This window comes from Lynx canadensis, chromosome C2, assembly GCF_007474595.2.
Source record: "Lynx canadensis isolate LIC74 chromosome C2, mLynCan4.pri.v2, whole genome shotgun sequence".
NCBI lineage: Eukaryota > Metazoa > Chordata > Mammalia > Carnivora > Felidae > Lynx > Lynx canadensis.
In genome coordinates, this window is record NC_044311.2 from 145487274 (window position 1) to 145508516 (window position 21243).

Consider the following 21243-nt stretch of genomic DNA (forward strand, 5'->3'; position numbering starts at 1 on the left):
TATACACAACATTCATGGGGTAGAGAGGCTGTTAAATCCTGCTCTCTCTGGACAAATCCTCCCAAGCCAGATTTTTAGAGCACTCACCAGTTTCCACTGCACTGGCAGCTTCCCAGCATTAACGTACACACTTTCCTCTTGGATGCACAAGTGGCCAGCTGTAGCCCAAGGCCCGCTACAGCTGCGAGGCAACAAGAGTTTTCATAGTCATCATAGCTGGGCCACAAATGCCTAAATGAGCTCCAGTATGAACATGGGGGAAGCAAGTGGCAAATTTCAAGCCCGTTTTCACCACCTCGGTAAAGCGAAGGGCCACGCAGCCCTTCCACGCAGAAGAGTGTGGGCTAATGATACACTGTGGCAAGGCTCAAGTTGTTTCGGGGGTGACTTGCGAAATACTCTTAAGGACAGGGATTCTGTGTTAATGAAAGGTGAGCACAATTTTGAAAAGGTAATTAATTAGCTACAAAGTTCAAGGGCCGTGGGACAATTCAAGGACCAGTAAGATCAATCGATCAATCATTTACTGTAGTTGTAAGTTGAATACAATTAGAAACTATTTTGTTGGCAGGGCGCCTGGGTGGCTCAGTCGGTCAAGCATCTGACTTCGGCTCAGGTCATGATCTCGTGGTTTGTGAGTTTGAGCCCTGAGTCGGACTCTCAACTGTCAGCACAGAGCCCGCTTCAGATCCTCTGTCCAACCCCCCCCCGCCCCTGCTCGCTCTTTCTCAAACAATGAACATTAAAAAAAGAAACAACCAACAACTGTTTTGTTGGTTACTTTAATGTCCCTGATGAATCCAGCTTTACTTTCATATACCTGTATAGAGAAGCTCAGTCGAGAAGAGCTCACTGAATTTGTGGGTTGAGGAAATTTCAACCTGCAGAAGCTTTGAATTAGAACAATTTTTGCCGTGTTAAATAAATTCTAAAATACTCCTCCCTCGGAACACCTGGGCAGCTCAGTCAGTTAAGCGTCTGACTGTTGATTTGGGCTCGGGTCATGATCTCAAGGTTCATGAGATCAAGCCCCGCATTGGGCTCTGTGCTGACAGCAAGGAGCCTGCTTGGGATTCTCTCTCTCTCCCCATCTCTCTCTGCCTCTCTCTCTCTCTCTCAAAATAAATTGAAAAAACATTTAAAATAAAATGAAAATAAAAACAAAATAAAATCCTCCTCCCCGATTTCTCATCTTATTTTTATCCCCAAAATGTAAGTACCCCCCCCCCCCCCACACACACACATATACACACATGAATGAATACTGTCTTTGGCTCCCAGCATTCCCTCCTTGGTATACTCAGTATATTCTTAGTATGCTCTTCCTTGGTAATCCCAGTATGGTCAATACTGATCCTAGGGAAGTTACTTTGGGCCAATTTGTGCCTCAGTGTCCCCATCTATAAAATGGGGATAACAGTCATCTATTCTTTAAGACACTTTATAAGATAATGTGGAGTTAAGCCAACAGAAGTTTCTAGAACTGTGCCCAGCACATAGTACCTGCTCTGAAGTGTTAACTCTAATTACTGTTCACTTCCATCCTCAGCCTTACTTTCATCTCAGCCCAAGGACAGAAGGCACTGGCTGACCTCACTCCCTAGCTCCCTGCACGAACATGGAAAAGAGGTGGCTGATGAAGAAACTGTGGAAAACAAGGGCTCCTGGGAAAAAAAGGCCGACCAAGGCTGGTGCGAACCAATGAAACCCCTTTCAAGTATTTTCACATTCACACAACAGCATAATGACCTAAGAAAATGGTGACGTTTTCTACACTGTAGATTGATAAGTCCAGGTCGCTGTCACTAATAATTTGCTAGAAATATTTCAGTGCTACTTTTGCATTGCTGTAAGGCTCCCCCCCCACCCCCAATGTCCACTGCCTTTTTGCATTTCTAATTCTGAAGTTTGTAAATTCTACCCCTAGGCTTCCCGCTATCAGTCCCCGTGCACATGTCCCGACTCCTTTTGAGGCATTTCTGAAACCCGACTCTATTTCCCCCTTCTCCCTTTCCCAAGGCAAAATTTCCAGACCTTGTTATGTTTCCAAAACCTCTTCCCTTTTTCTCTAATGATTCCCAATGGGAGTGACTCAAAATTTCTCTCAATCACAAGGACGGGAAGCGACGTTTTTACCGTTGCTAAAAAGCGAGGCAGAAGTAAGTTGGCAAAGGCTTGGCACGTTGCTTCAGGTGACTACAGCGCAGGGACCGCCTTTCTGTCTACGTCAGTGAATCATCTTCTCTCTTTTCATCTGGGTTTCTATGTAGGTGCCTCGAACCCTGTAGTCATCCTTCCCCTCATCCTTCCCCTCCCCACGACGTATCTATCACACGGTCCCGCAGGCTCCTGGTGACCTTTCTTAGAGCCACACCTCTGGTTCGGCAACAAGCTGTCTCTTCCCTCATCCTTCCTCACTGCACCCTGCACGCCAGCTGCTAGGTAACCTCCCAGGAGCGCACGGAAGGCCCCTCAGCCTGCCCTTCAAAGCCCCCAGCGAATGTCCAGCCCTCGCGCTGGAGCGCTGGATGTACCTGAAACTGAAGGAGTCATTGCAGCGCACGTTCCCAACCTTTCTCGCTTTCAGGAGTGCTTACCCTTCAAGGCTCGGATCCCACCCCTCCCTTCCGCAGCTTGAAGATGTTCTTTCCCTCCTCCAGTTGCCAGGCCATCTTCTCTGCAGCATCTCAACCCCCTTCCCCGCCCCCGCTGTGCTCCAGACACACTGGCCTCTTCACTATGCCCCAAACACAAAGGGCACATTCCCACCTTCCAAATCAGTGGCCACTTTTCCTTCGAGTCTCTACCCAAGTCTGCTCTCCAGAGGGAGCCAGGCCTGACCACCCTGTCTCAAATTGCCTCCCGTGTCCCCCATTACTGCATCTTCCTGGCCCTGCTCTCCATCCCACAGCATGTTGAATGCTTATTATGCTAATTGTGTTCTGCGTATACACCCCCATTTCACCCTGAACTAGCCAGAAGAGCTCAGGGACCTTTTCTTGTTGACACATCCCCAAGGGCACTTCAAACAAATAAACCCACCTTGGAATGAATGAACTGCTGTTCACGTTCTGCCAGAATCTCCGAACAGGGAAAACAGTTTCTCGCGGATTACATTTTGGTTGATTTAAATGGTTTAGTCATTTCCAGGTTCAGCTCATGCTCGGCTACGGCTGAGGTGACAAATCAATCCTACTTCTCATGCTTAACTTTGCAATCTACAAGCAATCCCATTTGATTATGTTGTCTATGGGAACAACCGGAGTTGATTTAATATTTTTAACTTAATTTTTTTTTTTTTTAAATAGAGCAAATTAAGAAAGACATGATGGGCTGTCCTACGGCCCATCTTAGATAATCTGCCAACAGTGGTCCAAAGCAAACAGGGCCCAAATGATGATGGAAAGCCTATATTGGCTCTTTCCTAAGTTCTACCTTGGGCTACATGGAGACCCTCTTAGCTCTTCATAGCAGGCTAAACTATGCTAAACTCCCAATCCCAACCCCTCCTCCTCCCCAGTGATGCTAGGAAACCAGCATTTTCATCAAGGGACACAGTTCCTCCTCTTCAAGCACTAAACTAAAAATGTGAATTTCAAAGGCTTGAACTTCCCCAGCCTACATTAGCATAAACGAGCAGCTCTCAAAGTGTGGACCAGGGATCCTTAGATCATTTCAGGGTAGACGGGGGCTCTCCCTTTTCCAAATACCTGGGCGAGGCCACATTTTCCCCCTACCGCCTGACCAAACTAGCATATCACAAGAGAGTGAATGCAGAAGCAGATAGGTGACTGTCAGGTCTTATCTGCCAGAAACTGCAGAGGTTTGCAAAATGTAAAATAACACCTCTCTTCCCACTAATTTTTTTAAATTTTAGAAAAACAAAAAATTTAAATAAAAAAGTTATTTGCGTGAACACGTAATGGGTGTATTAGGGCTATTTTAAAACGACTCAACGAGCATTTTCTTTACTTTTCTTTTTCAATTTCTAATGTGATAACGATGTATGAATATAACCCAGAAACAGAAACAGAAGTCTTCTGGAGTCTGCCATACTTTTTAAGAGTTCAAAGGGGTCTGAAACGCCTGACAGAGCCACCCCTCAGCCACCTACTCGCCCCACCCACTTCCCAAAAGGAGATCTTGCCGAACACGGATGGGCTTGCTTTCAAAACTACCTCATTGCTTAACGGAGATGCCAGAAAAGAGGAAGATCAAGGGGAAAGCAAAAAAGCAGCACCAAACAGCAATCGGAGAAGGGAAGGAAGGGAGGGTTTATTGTTGTCGCTGTTGTTCAATTTTATACGAAAATACGTTGTTTCGTGAAGAATTAACCCGAGGTTATTAACCAGAAGCTTCTAGATGGACTTCGGGGAAACCATGGAGCCCCAGGAATTGAATGCAGAAGGGGGGTCCATGTGTTTCTCTAAGAAAAAGATCCAAATTTTTTATACAATTCTCAAAGGAGTCTGTGACCAGAGGTTAAGCATCTCTTGGATGCTGAGGTCAGGGAACATACTTATTCCTGAGCCATTTTTAAGTGGAAAGCAAAATCAAAATTTAAACACCAACACAATTTTCCTAGGAACTCAAGATCGTCTTCTGACAATGCTGTACCCTCCACGTTGCTGAAATCGCGGATTCTGTGACTTGCTTCTCCAAACCAGAAAGCAAAGCTTTCTTCTAAAGCTGTTTGTGAACACCTCTCAGGAACCACCGTCTTGGGCTATGGGGGTGGATATTCCTGTGTTCTTTTCAGCCAATCACCCTTTTTTGCTTCTGTACCAGAACTGAGGATTCTCATCTTAAAATCTGAGGACACAGGAGTTGAAATCTGTTCAAGAATGAGAGGTCGCATGCCGTGGGATGTGGGATTCTGAAGAATGGCCCTGGGTCAGTGAGGCAGGAGACCTGGATTTTCATCTAGTTGGGACACCTTGTCACCTCATCTCTTTACATACACTTCTTCCCATGAAAAGCAAGGGGGCTGGACACAGAGGTGATCTGTGAGCTGGAAATCAGGCTGAAATGAATCCCTGCCAGTGGCCCACAGAGACCAGAAGCTCTGGTCTTACCAGTGGAGAGCTCTCTTGCCTTACCCCGTTCCCACTCCATACTACAGTGTGAAGGATTTCTGGGAACACTGAGGTAGTCAAATACTGCACAAACACACGAAACTACCAAGAGCGTCACATCTCCACAAGGGGCGCTGAGCAGGGTCCCCTCGCTGTCTCAAGGCTGTGTCTCCCTGAGACATTCTTGGTACAGCTGCTCCCATTCTCATCTCCTAAGAGGATGAATGAAGCTCTCCTCACAAGTTATGCACAATGGAGCCAAGCCAAAGCTTCCCTCTGAAAGACGGAACCTGGCTAAAAGACGCCCCATCAGTTGGCGGTTTTCTCCTTCCACCTCACCCACTGAAAGTCTCAGAGACAGAGGAGGGCTGAGCTCTAAAATATTAAGTCAAACTTTTCCATCGCAACTAATGATCATTATTGACTAAGCTTGTACAGTGTGTAAGATACCGTGCCGGGAGTTTTGCGTTCTCTCGTGTGGAACTCACATTACCCTATTTAAAGAGGCACCGAGATCCATCTAGATTACACGATCAACAGATAACAGGGCTCAAACAGACAAGCTCAGATCTGCTGGATTTCAGAACCTCTTTGCGTGACACCAGGCTGCCCCAACTCTGTTAACCACAGGAATTATCAAGACGGTAAAAGTTCAGTCCGAAAGACCGGTAATGCATCAATCAAATCAAGGGGCAGTTTCCTCTGTATTTCTGCAGAAATCAATACAAGTAAACTCTGCTTTAAGTGGTGTGGGTAAACCCTCCCAACAAATGAATACCAAACTGATTCGCAAAACTAATTTTTAGGCATGGTGCACGCGCACACACACACACACACACTCTCAAACATATTGAATTAAACAAATAACTCCTCAGCACTCACTGTGCAGCAGACATATGACATGTGTCACTTTTTCAAACCTAAACATGCACTCCAGTGCCTCATGTTTTAGTAACACGTCCAACTACTGAACAAATACAAAAACAGGGAAAACGGTCAAAAACTCTTTTTCAATCATTTTCAAATCAAATTAAGTTGTTCGCATTATTTCAGATAAAACATATTTTATCCCAGGCTCAGAGGCCATGCTCTGGGGCCAAATGTATGCCAGAAACTCTTCTTTCTGGGGAGTAATATTGCTGACAGACAATTCCAGATTCAACTACATCACCAGGGCAGATGAGGCGACTTTAATGTCTATGATCCAAGCCCGCTGGAGAGATCCCCTGGGTCAGAAACTTTTACCAACAACAACAACACAAAAAAGAACAAAAAAAGAATTCTTTTCAAGGAAGCTTCCACACCCACCGTCTCTTAAAATACACTGTTTGGAACATAGTGGGTTCTCAAGAAATCGCGTTGGATGAACACGCCAAACTTAGACTAGGAAGCGTGGGCGGAGGGATAGTGTTGTGCATAATTCTGGGGTTTGTTTCAAGTCATTAAAGATCCTCACTCAACATATAAAGTCAATACGAAAATAATACTTCCGTTTGTTTTACAGACTCCGCAAAAGGTTTCCATGCGCAGTATCCCATTTGGTTCTCCCAGTGGTCCTGTCCGAGGCTGGTGGCACTCACCCTAGACAGAGAAGGAGCCCGTGGTGCACGCAAGATGGAGAGACTTGCCCAAGGTCACCGGTCAGTGAGGAGTGAGCCAGGATGTAAATGGAGTCGTCAGGATGCCTCGTCTGTTGCACTCTGCGTTACATTAAGCTGCCTAAGCAGTGACTTTATGAGACCACATTCAGATGATCTCACTTCCATATATTAACGATTTTAGAAGGCGACAAGCCAAAGATGGAAACGTCATAGAACAATTACACGTGAGCGCTTTCAGTGGCACCCGCTCTGAAGGAGAGAACCGCTCTGCCCCTCTCTTTTGGGTGCAGTCAGCCGTGACTCAAAGGCTCAAAGCCCCACTCGCGGGGTGTGGGGTGAAGCAGAGGGTCCAGCCGTCCCCTGCGGTGGAGACCCGGAGCCAGAATACGGCCAGGCATGCCTCTCAAATCTCACACAGAATATGTGCTACCATGGCACTGTTCCAGGGAAAGGGGACAGTCACAGGTGATGTTCCCCTTCTCTGAACTCGGAAGGCCGGCAGACCATCTCTTTGTATCAGCTCTGCGTGGCTCACTCAGTTGAGCATCCGACTTCGGCTGAGGTCATGATCGCACAGTTCGTGAGTTCGAGCCCTGCGTTGGGCTCTGTGCTGACAGCTCAGAGCCTGGAGCCTGCTTTGGATTCTGTGTGTGTGTCTCTCTCTCTCAAAAATAAACAAACATTTTTAAAAATCTAAAAAAAAAAACAAGGAAGGAAGGAAGTTCTGACATGTGCTACAACAATGCATGAACTTTGAGGGCATGATGCTAAAGGAAAGACGCCAATCACAAAAAAGGCAAATACTACATGATTCCACTTATATGAAGTCCCTATAGTAGTCAAATTCAGAGATGGAAAATAGAATGGTGGTTGCCCGGGGCTGGGCGGGGGTTGGGGGGGAGGAGAGAGGTTGGGTACTGGGCTTCAGTTTTGCAATACGGAAAGGGTTCTGGAGATGGATGGTGGTGATGGCCGCACAGCAGTGTGGAGGGACTTAATGCCAGTGCACTGGACAATTAAAAATGGTCAGCGTGGTGGGGCGCCTGAGTGGCTCAGTCGGTTGAGCATCCAACTTCGGCTCAGGTCATGATCTCGCCCTCCGTGAGTTCAAGCCCCACGTCGGGCTCTGTGCTGACAACGCAGAGCCCAGAGCCTGCTTCCAATTCTGTGTCTCCCTCTCTCTCTGCCCCTCCCCCGCTGATGCTCTGTCTCTCTCTCTCTCTGCATCAAAAATAAATAACATTAAAAAAAAATTTTTTTTTTAAATGGTCAACGTGATAAATGTTACGGGTATATTTTTCCCACAATGAAACATAATTTTAAAAAGAAAAGGAGGGGAGAGGTCAAACACGTTCCCTTTAGTCCATATAAACCCAGAGGAACATACAGTTAACTTTTAATTATTCAAATACAGAAATCTAGAGCAGTAAAAGAAAAAACAAAGCAAAACTACCCCCTGATGACCTATACATGAGAATTTAAAATTCCAAAGTAGGAGAACCTGGGAGGCTCGGTCGGTTAAGCACACGACTCTCCATTTCGGCTCAGATCATGGTCTCACGGTTTTGTGGGTTCAAGCCCCCCATCAGGCTCTGTACTGACAGCGCAGAGCCAGCTTGGAATTCTCTCCATGCCCCTCCCCATTCACGCTGTCTCGGTCCCTCTCAAAAAATAAACTTAAAAAAAAATATTTTAATTTAAAAAATAAATAAAATTCCGAGATAAAATTAGAAACCTGAGATTTTGGACACTTAAAAACTCTGCTCTCCGGGGCACCTGGGTGGCTCAGTCAGTTAAGCGGCCGACTTCAGCTCAGGTCATGATCTCGCCGTCCGTGAGTTCGAGCCCTGCGTTGGGCTCTGTGCTGCCAGCTCAGAGCCTGGAGCCTGTTTCGGATTCTGTGTCTCCCTCTCTCTGACCCTCCCCCATTCATGCTCTGTCTCTCTCTGTCTCAAAAATAAATAAACGTTAAAAAAAAAAAAGAATCCATTATTAAAAAATCTGCTCTCCAGCAAGAACACAGAGAGTCTAACGCCAATTTTCTTTGCCTCCTTCCTTAGGTTCTCCACCATCTGCCCATCATACTTAGACCCCCTTTCTGAGAGAACTTCACCTTGAAATGCCTGTTTTGCTTGCACAGGAGCAGTACCAGAGGTACACCGACCACTGGTCGGGTCAGAGGGCACCTGCTGTTCCCCGGCAGACCGCACTGCCGTTAGCCGGTCACCCTGGTGGCTGACATGCCTTTCGATGCAAATGGGCTTGATCTGGATTTCTGATCCGAAGCCCCATCCTGCAAACCACGAGCCTACCCTCGACCCAAGCCAGGCCTCCCAGAACTCTGCTACGGGGGCACAGCAGGACCAGAAGAGGACTTTGGTCCCACCTGGTCCAAGCAGGAGGGCTTGACAGGTCCTTATGCTCGTGTGAGTATCATTACCGGTTAAGGTGGGGAGTCCTCTTTCCGTTAGCAAGACACTTCTTAAAAACCCTTGAAAAATGTCTTCCCACCCACCCTCTCGTGCCCTAGACCCCGAAGCAGGCAAGTTGAGCATTTTCACTCCCATTTTTCAGAGGAGCAACTAGAAGGCAGGGTTTGCCCAAGGTCACACAACTAGTTGGCTGCAGAGTAGGAACTGGAACCCGCCCGTGTTATTCCTTCCGCTACACCTCCCTCCAGAGACAGGGCTGGCCAGCATCGCAAGGAACAGGAAATTGAAATGGCTCCTGGTAAGACAGGAAGGCTGCCAACCTCCGAGAGAAGTTGACAAATGACCAGAGCCCGCCCTGAGTCGAAAATGCCTCCTCAAAGGAGCTTCCGACTAACCCCTTCCCACCTGCGGTGCTGGAGACAGGAGCTGTAAGAGGCCACAGCCCACCATGCCCATCTGTCCGGGGAGAGGAAGGAAGCTCAGAACCAGCGAGCTGCTGCGGCAGATCGGAGTTGGACAGGCAGTCACTTCCCAGTAAGAACTTAGCAGCTTTATTCTCACTCCCGCCACATCACCCCCCGCCAAACACACACTCCTCCCTTCATCCCACCCCTGCCCGCGGAACGGGAAGCGGGGCGAAGCAGAGGTGAGGCCAGCCCTCGGGGAAAGCGGTACCACCTGCAGCAGCCACCGGGCAAACAGGGCACAAGCCACTAAGAGACGGGAATCTAGCGGGAGCACAATCATGCACTAAAAGTCATGCACCGACTCCAAAACATGGAAACAGACTTCGGTCACTTTACCTGAGTTGTTTTTGCTCTTCTGCCTTGCATGCTGTTGCTATGGCTAATTTGTGGGTTGGTGGCACCTTCGGAAAGACAGTGAGATTTCCTACAGGGGAGTGTGTTGTAATTACTGTAAGGAACAGAGTCTTCAGCAGCAGCCGGTGGCATCTTATGGTTTGCAAGCTCGGGGATATCAGACACCAGATTCCGACAGTAGCCTGCAAATTTGCTCCTTGGCCCCCCGTTTGCCGTCACCCCGGAGTTTTTCTGAGCGTACAAGTCACCCAGGGAATTGGCACGCTGACAGGCGCTGAGCCGCCGCGGACTCGCCCGGGGTTCCATCCCCCGAGCCTCCTCACAGTCTTTCTCTTCAGTGGAAACCAAGATTTCTTCGTTGCTTGTTAAATGTTCTTGGCTCAGATCGGAGAGTGAGAATTCCAGGCTGTCCTCCCGCCAGATGTCTGCAGATTTGGAGCGCTTCTTCTTAAAGCTCGCCGTCTCCATGAAAGCGGGCCCATTGGATGTATAGGGATGCTGCCTCCTGCCCCCGTCAGCCAAGTACGCAGCGTCATCCCCGTAAAGCCGGCTCTCCTCCGAGTCTGGCATGCTCTGCACAGAGGCGGCTGTGAGGACGATGCTGCTGTCTACGCTGGGAGCGACAGAAGAGTCGGTGTACGACACGGGTCTCAGGCCCATATCCACTCGGTCCACCCAGATGGGGCTGCCGAAGTCCTCCAGGGCGCCTTCTTGGGAGAAGGGCTCCAGGCCATTTTCGGCCAGAGACTGGGGGATGCTGGGCGTGCTGCTGGACCGCGTGCTCACTTCGGAGTTCCTGTGGATCACCTTCCCCGAGGACGCGTGCCTCGTCCGCCGCGCCTTGTGCGACAGGCGCAGGGAGCGCGACGTGTGCTTGCGGCCCAGGCTGGCATGCTTTTCTCCATAAAACTCATGCTCTACATTTTGACTTTCTGCGTTTCCCATGGTTTTATGGTCTGTAGCACAGGGGGGGAGGGGGAGGGGGTGGAAAAAGGAGGGGATAATTGAGTCACCAATGGGTACGGGCAGTTCAACAGAAAAGAACTCAGGGTGCAGGGCGGGCAGACAGCTTGGCAGGTCACAGAGTACCCACCTCTCTCTACCCACCCGGCAGGTGCTCGGTCTCTTACCCGGTGGCAGGTGAGAACCAGCGTCATCCACTGAGATGGGCCCTCCCGAGATGTGTGAGAGGAGCCTCAGCAAGACGTTCAGACAACGAAACTCGTCTTTGTCCAGAGGGCAGCTGCCTATGGGGAACCTACCACCGTGCTGCCTCCATGAGGCCGCCAGCCCTAAACTCTATACGTAACAAAGTTCTCAAACCCCGAGAGCACAAACCGAGGGGTCGGGCAAATGCGTCGCTTTCTGCTTGAAACTACCCGTATTTCAAACAACAGTTAACAAAACTCACAGGTGCATGTGATAACCTCCCTCCCTCCCGATGCGTCTGCTTGACTCAGACTTCAAAAATCAATCAGAACTGGGAAAACTCAAGATGTAAGTCCGATCAACTCCTCCTAGTTTTTCAAAGTCAAAAAGGAAAATGGGCTTGCTGCTTTTTATTATCATTTTTTTTTTTTTACCTTAAATTCCACAGCACTCTGAAAACCTTAACTTGCGGTGTTTGGGAGGGGGTGCGGGCAGAAGAAAATAGAAACCCCGCTCTCTGCTTAGCAGCAGACCAATGGGTTTATTTCTGGCAGCAAATCCAAACTGAGAACATTGATCTGGTACAGAATGCCTGCAAACAGACATTCACATCATGAAACCACTAAATGTGATTCCGCCTTTTGGGGCTGCCCAGGTTAATCCAAGTCCTTCCTTAACATTTTTCCAGTCTCTCGCACTGACCTGGTGACCTTATCCACCATAGGAAAGAGACAAACCTTCCAAGCTCAGCGATTGTGACTCCATTGGCCTATTCTCCTTGCTCTGCTCTTTCTCTGTACCATTCAAATTGTAGGCACTCGAGATATACACATAAAAGTGGCCAGAATGGAAAGAAGAAAAATATAGTAGCTGGACATATTCCTGAGTTGATTTTTCCAACCACCTACACAGTCATTCATTCAGAAAATATACACTGAGCACCTACCATGTTCTTGAAGCCAGAGATACAACAGAGAACAAAAGAGACACATTCCCTGCTCTCGTGAAACTGATACTGTAGCCCCGGGAAGGCACACAATAAAAGTGAAAGGCACCAGGGGGAAATGGAGAATGAATTCCCTTACGACCACGACAAACAGCTTGGAATGCCCTGGACTATATAATACACGTTCGCATTGATCCAGAATCATTCCCTAATCTCACTGTTCTGTCTGAAACACTGCATTGACCGCCACAAGCGCATCATCACGGAAACGAAGGCAGTGGCAACAGGAAGAGAAAACCTCCATTTCATGTTCCAGTGAGTTCATAGGTAACTCATACAGGCACCAGATGTTAAGCTATTCCCACACTGGAATATTCCCTACCAGGTCACACATCATATGATTCTCAGAGGGAACTTTCCAAGAAGGAGGATCTCCTTTTTACTGGCAGTAAGTATATTTCAAAGCAGTTAAACTCATGCCTCTCTGACTGGCATCTTTAAGAAAAAAAAAAAAAAAAAAAAAAAAAAAAAAACTCAACTCACTGGAGGGAAAAGAAACAGATCAACTGTCCAAACACGACCATTTATGGGATCTAGAGTCCAAAGAATATCATGTGCTGCATTTTTAAAGTAAAACAAATAAACATTTCCATAACTAAAGGCCATGACTAATTTCTTAGAGGTTTGTTTTTTTTTAATAGACGTTAAGATCCCTGGATGTATCTATGTATCTATGGTTTACCAATAAATAATACAGAGCTCAGAACAAGTGTTAGCCATGGTTCCATTTTAAGAATCACAGAGATTTAAGTTTAAAAGCAGGAAAGAATGACTGTGGAAAAAGTGAATGAGAGAAAAGCCAAATTGTCACCTCACACCTCAGGCCCACCAGGGGGACCCTCCTCTACCATACATATCAAAAGTCTGCAAATATAAATTGACAGACATATTCCCAACAACAAATTTTTGGTTAGGCTTGTTTCTGCCAAGAGAAGAGTAATCAAGTTAAAAGCCTCAGGAGAGGTTTCCTAAAGGAAATGGCCCCAACCTTCAAGAATTACAGCGTCTCCATGCATCATCGTGACGGGTCCTGTTATATTAATAGCATTTTTAGCAGCAAGATTCTTTTCAGCCAGCCAAGGTAGGAAAGAAGCCATTTTTATCTTCAGAACTAGAATTTAGAGATGAATGCCAAATCTCCTAAATCCTACCAAGAGAAATTCTCAGGGGATGACCTACACAGAGCCAGCAGGAAGTCTGAGGCTGCTAAAGAACAATCAGTTTCTAGGGACTGCTGAAATAGCCCTTGGTTGGAAAGCTTTTCCAGAAAGGTCGGTGACAACCACGAGGGCCCATGTGGTCTTGGTGGAGGACTCAGAAATAACAGAAGCATGAAAACTTGAAACTGCCCGTTGCATCTGACAGACACAATCTCCCCTTGCAGGGACAACCCCCCACCCCCCCGGCCAGAGTCAACCCTCAGAACGTTGTCCAATCCTTTTCATGTACAAATGTAAAATGCCAGCTACTTCCATTATCTGAGTACCTCCCTGTCCTCGGTTTAACCCTATCGTTTATTTTCATTTCAAACAAACAAACACCTAGTTTGTATATTACATTTGCACCAGCTTTGTTCCTGTGAAGCAGGAAGCAACTTCAGGGCAGAAAAGTGGCTTTCAATTTCTTGGTGGCCTCTATGGAGGCTAGAAGGGTTCGACTCAAGACAAGGAGTCAGTAAACATTCATGCGTTTTAGTAACAAAAGCAAAGGGTACCTCACCAACATGATCATGGCACCATCAGCAGGTAAGAGAAGAAAAATTAAGGTGAGACTGAAATACAAAAGCCAGGATAGAAATTAAAAAGAAGAGCGTCAGGGAAAAAAAAAGGAGTACTCAATCTCAAACCAGAAACCGTCACCAGTTTTAAACTCATTAAAACTATCACTTCCTTACGTAGAATGTTAGTGGTTCCTAACAGCTTGCACTTTCAGGGGGCAGTGGGAGGGGTATTAAGCAGGAGGTGCTGGGTAAGATTTTATTACAAGAATAAATCTCAGTATTTAAACCTCTCTCACACTTTCTTTTCAAAGGTCTAAGTTCTGGCTACTCTAGCCTGCCCCAGGGCCTTTGCCCATGCTCTTCCTTCTACCCACAACTCTCCTTCTCTCAGGCATCTACCTCGCTCACGCTCCAGTTCATTGTAATTCTGACTCAAATGCTGCCTTCTCAGGGTGACCTTTCCTGGCCTCTCTACCCAAAATGACCACCCCTCCTGCAGACCTCAATCCTTATCCCTCTTCTTTGTTTTTCTCTTCCTCCTTAGAATTTATCACAGTGGTTAACAATGTATTTCACTTATCTTTTTTTATCCTCTATCCTTCCCCACTACAACCTAAGCTTCAGGAAAGCTGAAAGTTTTGCCTTGTTTACTGCTGTATCCTCAGTGCCTAGAACATTGCCTGAAAGGTAAAAGGTGTAAGGTGCTCAGTGAAAAAATACTGAATGAATGAATGAATGAATGATAAAATGAACTTTCACCTAGGATGCAAAAACTCCTACAACCACAATAAAATGTAGGTGTGAATGTTAACACCACACACACTGGGTAAAAATACCACAGTGTGGACTAGAGAAAACACACATCAGACTTAAACACGCTGGCCTCTCCCACCAGGGTGCCTTGAAGACACTCCAGTCTTCAACGTGCCTGTTGCTCTGTGTCCCTTCCACCTGAAGACCTGTGTAGGTCCCTCATTCCAGACCATTCAACCCTGCCCCACCGTGCTCCCCTCATCCCCCAATTACCTGGCCAAAGAAGGAAGGCCTGGCACCTGCCTCATGTCACTTAATTCTTGCCCTCAATTCATAGCTGCCTCCTCTTCTAAGAGAGGACCTTGCAGGGGTTTAGGGAAAGGCTCAACAGTCGAGAGGATACCCCTCCCCATTGTGTGGGTGGACAGTGAAGGACAGCTCAGCCTAAGATGATCCAGACACAATGGGGGCATGGGCGACATAGTGGGGCCACAGGCAGGGGGTCATTCCGACAGGGTCAGAAAGCCGAGATTCTCAGGGTCTGAGCTCAAGGGCGCTAAAGGGAACGTGACTCTACAACACCACGATCTGTCTCTTAATATGATCAATTTAATTTTTCAAGTAATCACTGCAAATTCCTGTAAATCCACCCAATTAAATACACAGTGAAAAGGTATCTTAAGGAACTTTATCAAGAAGTATGGTCATTAGGGTGGTTCATGCATTCATCAGCTAAGTGGTCCTTTCTTAAGGACTGCTTTTTTCAATTTATTAGCCTGCTTAAACTTATAACTACATGTGTACATTGAAAAAAAAATGTCAAACTCCTGGCTTTGATAGTTTACTCTAATTATTTAAGAGGCAACCATCAGGGGACACTAGGTGAAGGGTATACTTTCAGTATACGAGTTCCTCTGAACCTGTGATTATTTCCAAATTGAAAAAACAAAGCCTTACCTGAAATACTGTGGTTAAACAAAATTTTTGTTTAAAAGTGAGAGTTCTGCAAAATGAAACTTTAAAAATTTTTTTTAACGTTTATTTATTTTTGAGAGAGACAGAGACAGAACGCGAGTGGGTTAGGGGCAGAGAGAGAGGGAGACACAGAATGCGAAGCAGGCTCCAGGCTCCGAGCTGTCGGCACAGAGCCCGACGCGGGGCTCGAACTCGTGAACTGTGAGATCATGACCTGAGCCGAAGTTGGACGCTCAACTGACTGAGCCACCCAGGCACCCCTAAAATCTGCTTTACAGCTGAAAGCCATCAAAAACATTCTAATATAAGTTTCCACAAATTAGGCAATAAGAAATAAGCATGCACTGAGCATCATCTAGCATCTATTATTAGGAAATACAAAGCAAACACAGACCAGTGGTCTAAAATGAGGTTGAACTGAGAGGTAGAGTTGAGTGGCAATGCATTTCTGTCTTAATAAATAAAGTCGTGTGCAAAACTGAGTTGCCATCGTCTGGTGCCAGCCGAGGTTCAGATGCAATATGGCACCAGGAAGGACCCTTCCCTCGCTGATAAAAACTAAAAACTTGGGACCAAAGGAAAAAAGCGAGTACCCAAAGACTGCAAAGTGTAAGCAAAAGCAAGCGGACTGGGGAAGGGAGTCAAAACCTGAAGAGGCCGCGCACACGGGAGTGAGTTTCCTGGTTTTCTCTCCCAGCCTTGCCCGGAAGGCGTGCACCCAGCATACCCAGACACAGGCGAAGCAAAAATTCTCAGGACACGCCCGGCTGTTCTGGCCAGAGAACCAAGGTAAGTAAGTGGTCCCTGAAACCAAAGGAGTGAGGGGGATCTCAGAGAACAGAGAGGCGGAGAAGCAAACCCACTCACGCCGCGTATAAACGCACATGAGTTCCGGGCTCACCCCTCAGAGGCACATGCCTCGGACTGACCCAAAGCAAGACGGCAAAGGCTTTGAGAACTGAATTATGATACAAACCACAGCCCACGTCCCAGACGAGCCAGTGGCACATGTGGGGGACAAGTGAGACCAAAGTGACACTGGAGCCACCACCCACCAAAGGGGAGGCGGAACTTGTAATCTGAACCTAGCCAGGCTGATTACCTGCCAAAACAGTGAAAAAAGAAAGACCAACATTTTCCGGGTGATTTTAACAGGACTTAGGGTCTCCCGATATAATACTTAAAATGTCCACGATGTATTCCAAAGAACCAAGAAAAGCTAACCAATTCTCAAGAGAAAAGACAATCCATAGATGTCAATGTTCAAGTGACCCAGATGTTGGCGTAACAAACAAAGACTGTTAAGGCCGCTGTTACATGGTTGAAACCGCAGCCCAATGTGTTCTGAGACTCCCACGCTAGGAAATGTATGCAAAGCGCACCCAAAGTGATCAATGGAGTGAGGAAAAATGCGTCGAGGTTAAAATGTTTTTCTTCTGAAATCTCCTCTCCAAAAAAATTAAATGAAATAAAGCAGCTAGTCTAACTGTGCTCCCTGAGTAAAGGTAAGCACTCTTGAAATAAATCAAGTCCTCAATTGCTTGCGGTGTCTACACAAAATCATTATGAACATAACTACTGTATACGAGCAGAGGAACAGAACACAAAAAAGAAAGGTAAAACGTATTATGATCCAAGAGAGAACACGCAAGCTGCGTCTTTAATCACGCTGATGTTACGTTGTCCCCCGTACTGCATGAGAAAACATTCCAATTAATAGAAAATCACCCCATGGCCAAGGTCTCTGGGCAGAGAGGAACAAAGAAAAATATTCCTGTAACTTTACATTGTTCAGAGGAAAAAGGGGGAGAGGGGCGCCTGGGTGGCTCAGTTGGTTAAGCATCCAACTTCAGCTCAGGTCACGATCTCGTGGTCTGTGAGTTCGAGCCCCGCATCGGGTTCTGCACTGACAGCTCAGAACCTGGAGCCTGCTTTGAATTCTGTGCCTCCCTCTCTCTCTGCCCATCCCCTACTCTCACTGTCTCTCTCTCTCTAAAAAAGAAATACACATTAAAAAATTAAAAAAAAAAAAAAAAAGAAAAAGAAAAAGGGGGAGAGAAAGAAGAAGATACAATGGAAACCAGAAGTAACCTCATCACCTTGAGGACTAAGGAGCCTGGAATAATATTTTTATGGTACGGCCTGTCAGAGTCCCTAGATGAGTCAAGCGATTCAAGCGGTACCTCAAACACACAGCAGAACGGCCCAGCCCTTTCCCTGAAGAATGGGAAGGCTCCGAGTGGTCAAAGCCCAGTCTTGTGCGTCAGCCTGCCAAGGTTTGTCCTGTTCAGAAGTAGACAATCAAAAAAGAGAATTCTACTGCTGTTGCGGTGGAACATCCCTGGAGCAAAACCCTTCTTATTCTCAGGAAGCAAAACTTACATTTGCGAAGCGCATCCAAGAAACTGGCTTTGAGCAGGTTAAAATTTTCTTTAAGAATATTAACAGTATTTCACTTTCTTAGGGCGCCTGGGCGGCTCAGGCGGTTAAGCGTCCAACTCTTGATTTCAGCTCAGGTCACGATCTCGCGGTTCATGAGTTCGAGCCCCCAAGTCGGGCTCCACACTGAGGGTGCAGAGTCTGCTTGGAATTCTCTCTCTCTCCCTCTCTCTATCTGCCCCTCCCCTGCACACACCTGCATGCGCATACTTCTCAAAATAAACAAACTTAAAATAATAATAATAATAATAATAATAATATTTCACTTTCTCACACACACGTGAGCACACACACTGGCAACTATTCTGGATAGAGCGATTAGGGGAAATTTTAATTTCCAAAAGTTATATTTTTTGGATTTTCTAAAGTTTCTACACTAACCCTGGAGTTCATTTTAAGGAAAGAAAAATAAGTAAAACATGTTAACATGTTGTAAGTCCCTGGGTTTTTTGGATAATTGAAGAGAGTGAGGATGTGGGCACTACATTGACAGCTACAACAAACGACACCAAACCCAAACTCAAAACAGATGGCTGGGGAAATTACCTAAGGTAAAAAGAACACCATCTAGCTTGGACTTAATCACGCTTTCCCTACATTCCAACAGCACTCGGCTTGACCTGTTCACGTGGCGTCTGCGATGTGGTTATTTGTACACTGATGTGCTGCTCTTGCTTTTTATGTATCCCCTTCCCATTTTATTGTAATTCCCCAGTGGCAGGGACCATGCTCTACCCATCCATGTCATTACTCATTAACACAGCTCTCTTCACTGGGAGTGGTCGCCGTGCAGCCCAACTCGTAACAAGGGTACTTCAAATATAACAACTGTTAGAGCTCACGAGTGGGCCCGAGATGACCCAATTCGAATCAGATTCAAGTCAGAAGGCAACTATGAAAGCCAGGTTTCTCTGTCATTTGGCAAGGACATCGTGAAATCCAAGCATAAGGCATTTAATGATGTATGTAAATTATAATTATTAATAATACAATTTTTTCACTCCCCTGAGGTATTTAAAAACTTATTAAAATAAACATAATGATCACCCTTCTATGACTTGAAAACAGACCTCCACATTTGCAGGAGAAAGGATGAAATGTATTTATTTCAAAGTTAAATTTGAAGCGAAAATCACAAGACAACAGATTGCAAATTTAAAATTAGCTTCTGGTGGGAGGTCTTTGGTTTCAAGCCTGTTTTTTCTCTCCTGGAGGCTGAGCTTGAAGACAGGGGTTGGGGGGGGTGGGGTGGGGGGGGGGGAGAAGCTAAGATTACACGGAGACAAAGTTCTGAAAGTTTCTGCTCAATCTTTACAAACCCATGAAAAATGTTTTTGCCAAGTCACACGCGAGCACCCCTAACATGAGAGACTAAACAGGAAAGTTTTGCAACAAATAAAAGATGATCTTTGATTTAGGAAGATTATTATTTTGACTGTATTTATTTTGCTTTTTAAAGATTATCCAAACCACAAACAAAATATATCATTGTTTTGAATTTAAGATTTTGCAGCTAGGTTTGTCTTTTTCAAACATAATCCAATATAAAGATGCTGAAGCTCAGGGATAAATTTAAAAGACCCCGAGGGCAATTCACAGGGTGAGAAAAGATTTCATAGGTACCAGGCTTTTTCTTTTCTTTTTCTTTCTTTTTTTTTTTTAAGCTTTAATGCTAATGCTTTTGAATTCTTAGATGGGTGTAACCCTAATCCAAAGAAGTGGTTCCAAATTCTTTTTCCCATGAGCTCCATGCAAGACAGCAATTCCAATTATGCTAAAACATATCTGTCCCTCCCCCCTCCCAACCCCACCTTTGAAGCATTTCCATTAATTCATGCAGATACATATACAGGCTCGAAAATATATATACAAACCTACCTTCCAAGGCAACAGTGGTTCCCAGCCCAACGTGCCCCAAGAGCACTGTGGCATTTAGATACTGAGATTGGAAATGGCCAGGATAAACAGTGACAGGGGCTGGGGCAAGGTATCAGCACCTGTCCCTCGCAAAGGCCGTCATGGTCTCATCTGAGTCTATGAGGAGGTGCCAAAATCCTGGAGAGGACCAAGAAGAGAAAGGAAATGGTCAGCCAGAACACAGAAAGTGGGCCTTTTTTTTTATGGCGCCCATTTTTCTCAATTCTCCAACATCCATCTTGTGTGCAATACCCCACCCCAAATCACACAGTGCAACAGTTGGCCACAGGTACAAAGTGACAGGCATAATCAGATAAATAAATAAGTATGAGTGTGTTTATACTGACGGAAAGAAACAGTCCCACGAGCTACGTTATCATTTTCCCCTATTTCTGTGGACGAAAGTCTCCGATGACAGAAACAGGTTACGTCGGATGATTTCCAGGGCTCTTCTTCCTCTCCACAAGGTCTCAAGGGACAGACACACATACAAGGAAACAAGGGAGTCTCAGCTATTACCAAAGCAGGGCTATATTTATAATGAAGGTTGAAGAAAATGTTAAAAGGCAGGAAAACCAAAGACCTAATTAAAAACACAGACCTCGTGGCTTACGTGTTTGCAGCTGGCAAACTTCAGAGACCACTCATGAAGAATATGTACAGAAAAGAACTTAGCAAAATATCTAAACTGTTATTTAACACAGAAGAGAAATTGACAAGGATAACTCCACGAACGTGCAGTTTGGATGGTTTTCCGGCAGCTACTGAGTAAGAAAGGAAGAGAGACTGCGGGTTCCCTGGGGTGGCTGCACCTCACCACTGTCCTCCTGGGCACCCATCTGTGGGGCAGCCTGCTGCAGCCACCCATTGCTGGTGTTTTCAGCAAGGCGAGAACACGAGGCGCCAAACGCTTAGAGCACGAATGCGGAGAAAACTGCCTATTTTGTGGAAGGCAACCCCACAGGGGCAGCCAATAAATAAATGCACACATCCACAGAGAACAGTAAGTAAAGTTGCGGTTGCTTCCTTATCTTGGAAACCGGGCTATTGAACCTGAAGTTGGTGACTCACGCTTGCAAGAAAGGGAGCACTCGGCCTCGGCAACACCCCATTATTAGCCTACAATACGTGCCCTTTCCATAATACCCCCATCGCTGTTCTCACTCTTCCCCTAGGCATCCTCTTGAAGCTGTTCGCTGCAAATTTTCCAATTTTCAAAGCAGTTCCCGAATTGCTTAGGAACTGGCAGAAATTAATAAGCAACAGCCCATTTATATTGAAATGGACTCATTACGGTGCCAGCTGCCAATAATTTGCAAGGCTGGATTCTTGCTGGCAAACGGGGCCTGTGGGCG

General features: G+C 46.2%; 1 protein-coding gene across 1 annotated transcript in view; it reads right to left on the bottom strand.

Annotated features, from left to right (window-relative positions):
- The window catches only part of TIAM1 (TIAM Rac1 associated GEF 1), a 189302-nt gene that overhangs the window by 109969 nt on the left and 58090 nt on the right, over positions 1-21243 (bottom strand). Inside the window, exons 2-3 of the mRNA XM_032594597.1 lie at positions 19850-20026; positions 9912-10885 (exon numbers count right to left, since the gene is read on the bottom strand). Coding sequence (XP_032450488.1) covers positions 9912-10874 — 963 coding nt within the window. The 5' untranslated portion in view covers positions 10875-10885; positions 19850-20026. The remainder of the gene's footprint in view (positions 1-9911; positions 10886-19849; positions 20027-21243) is intronic.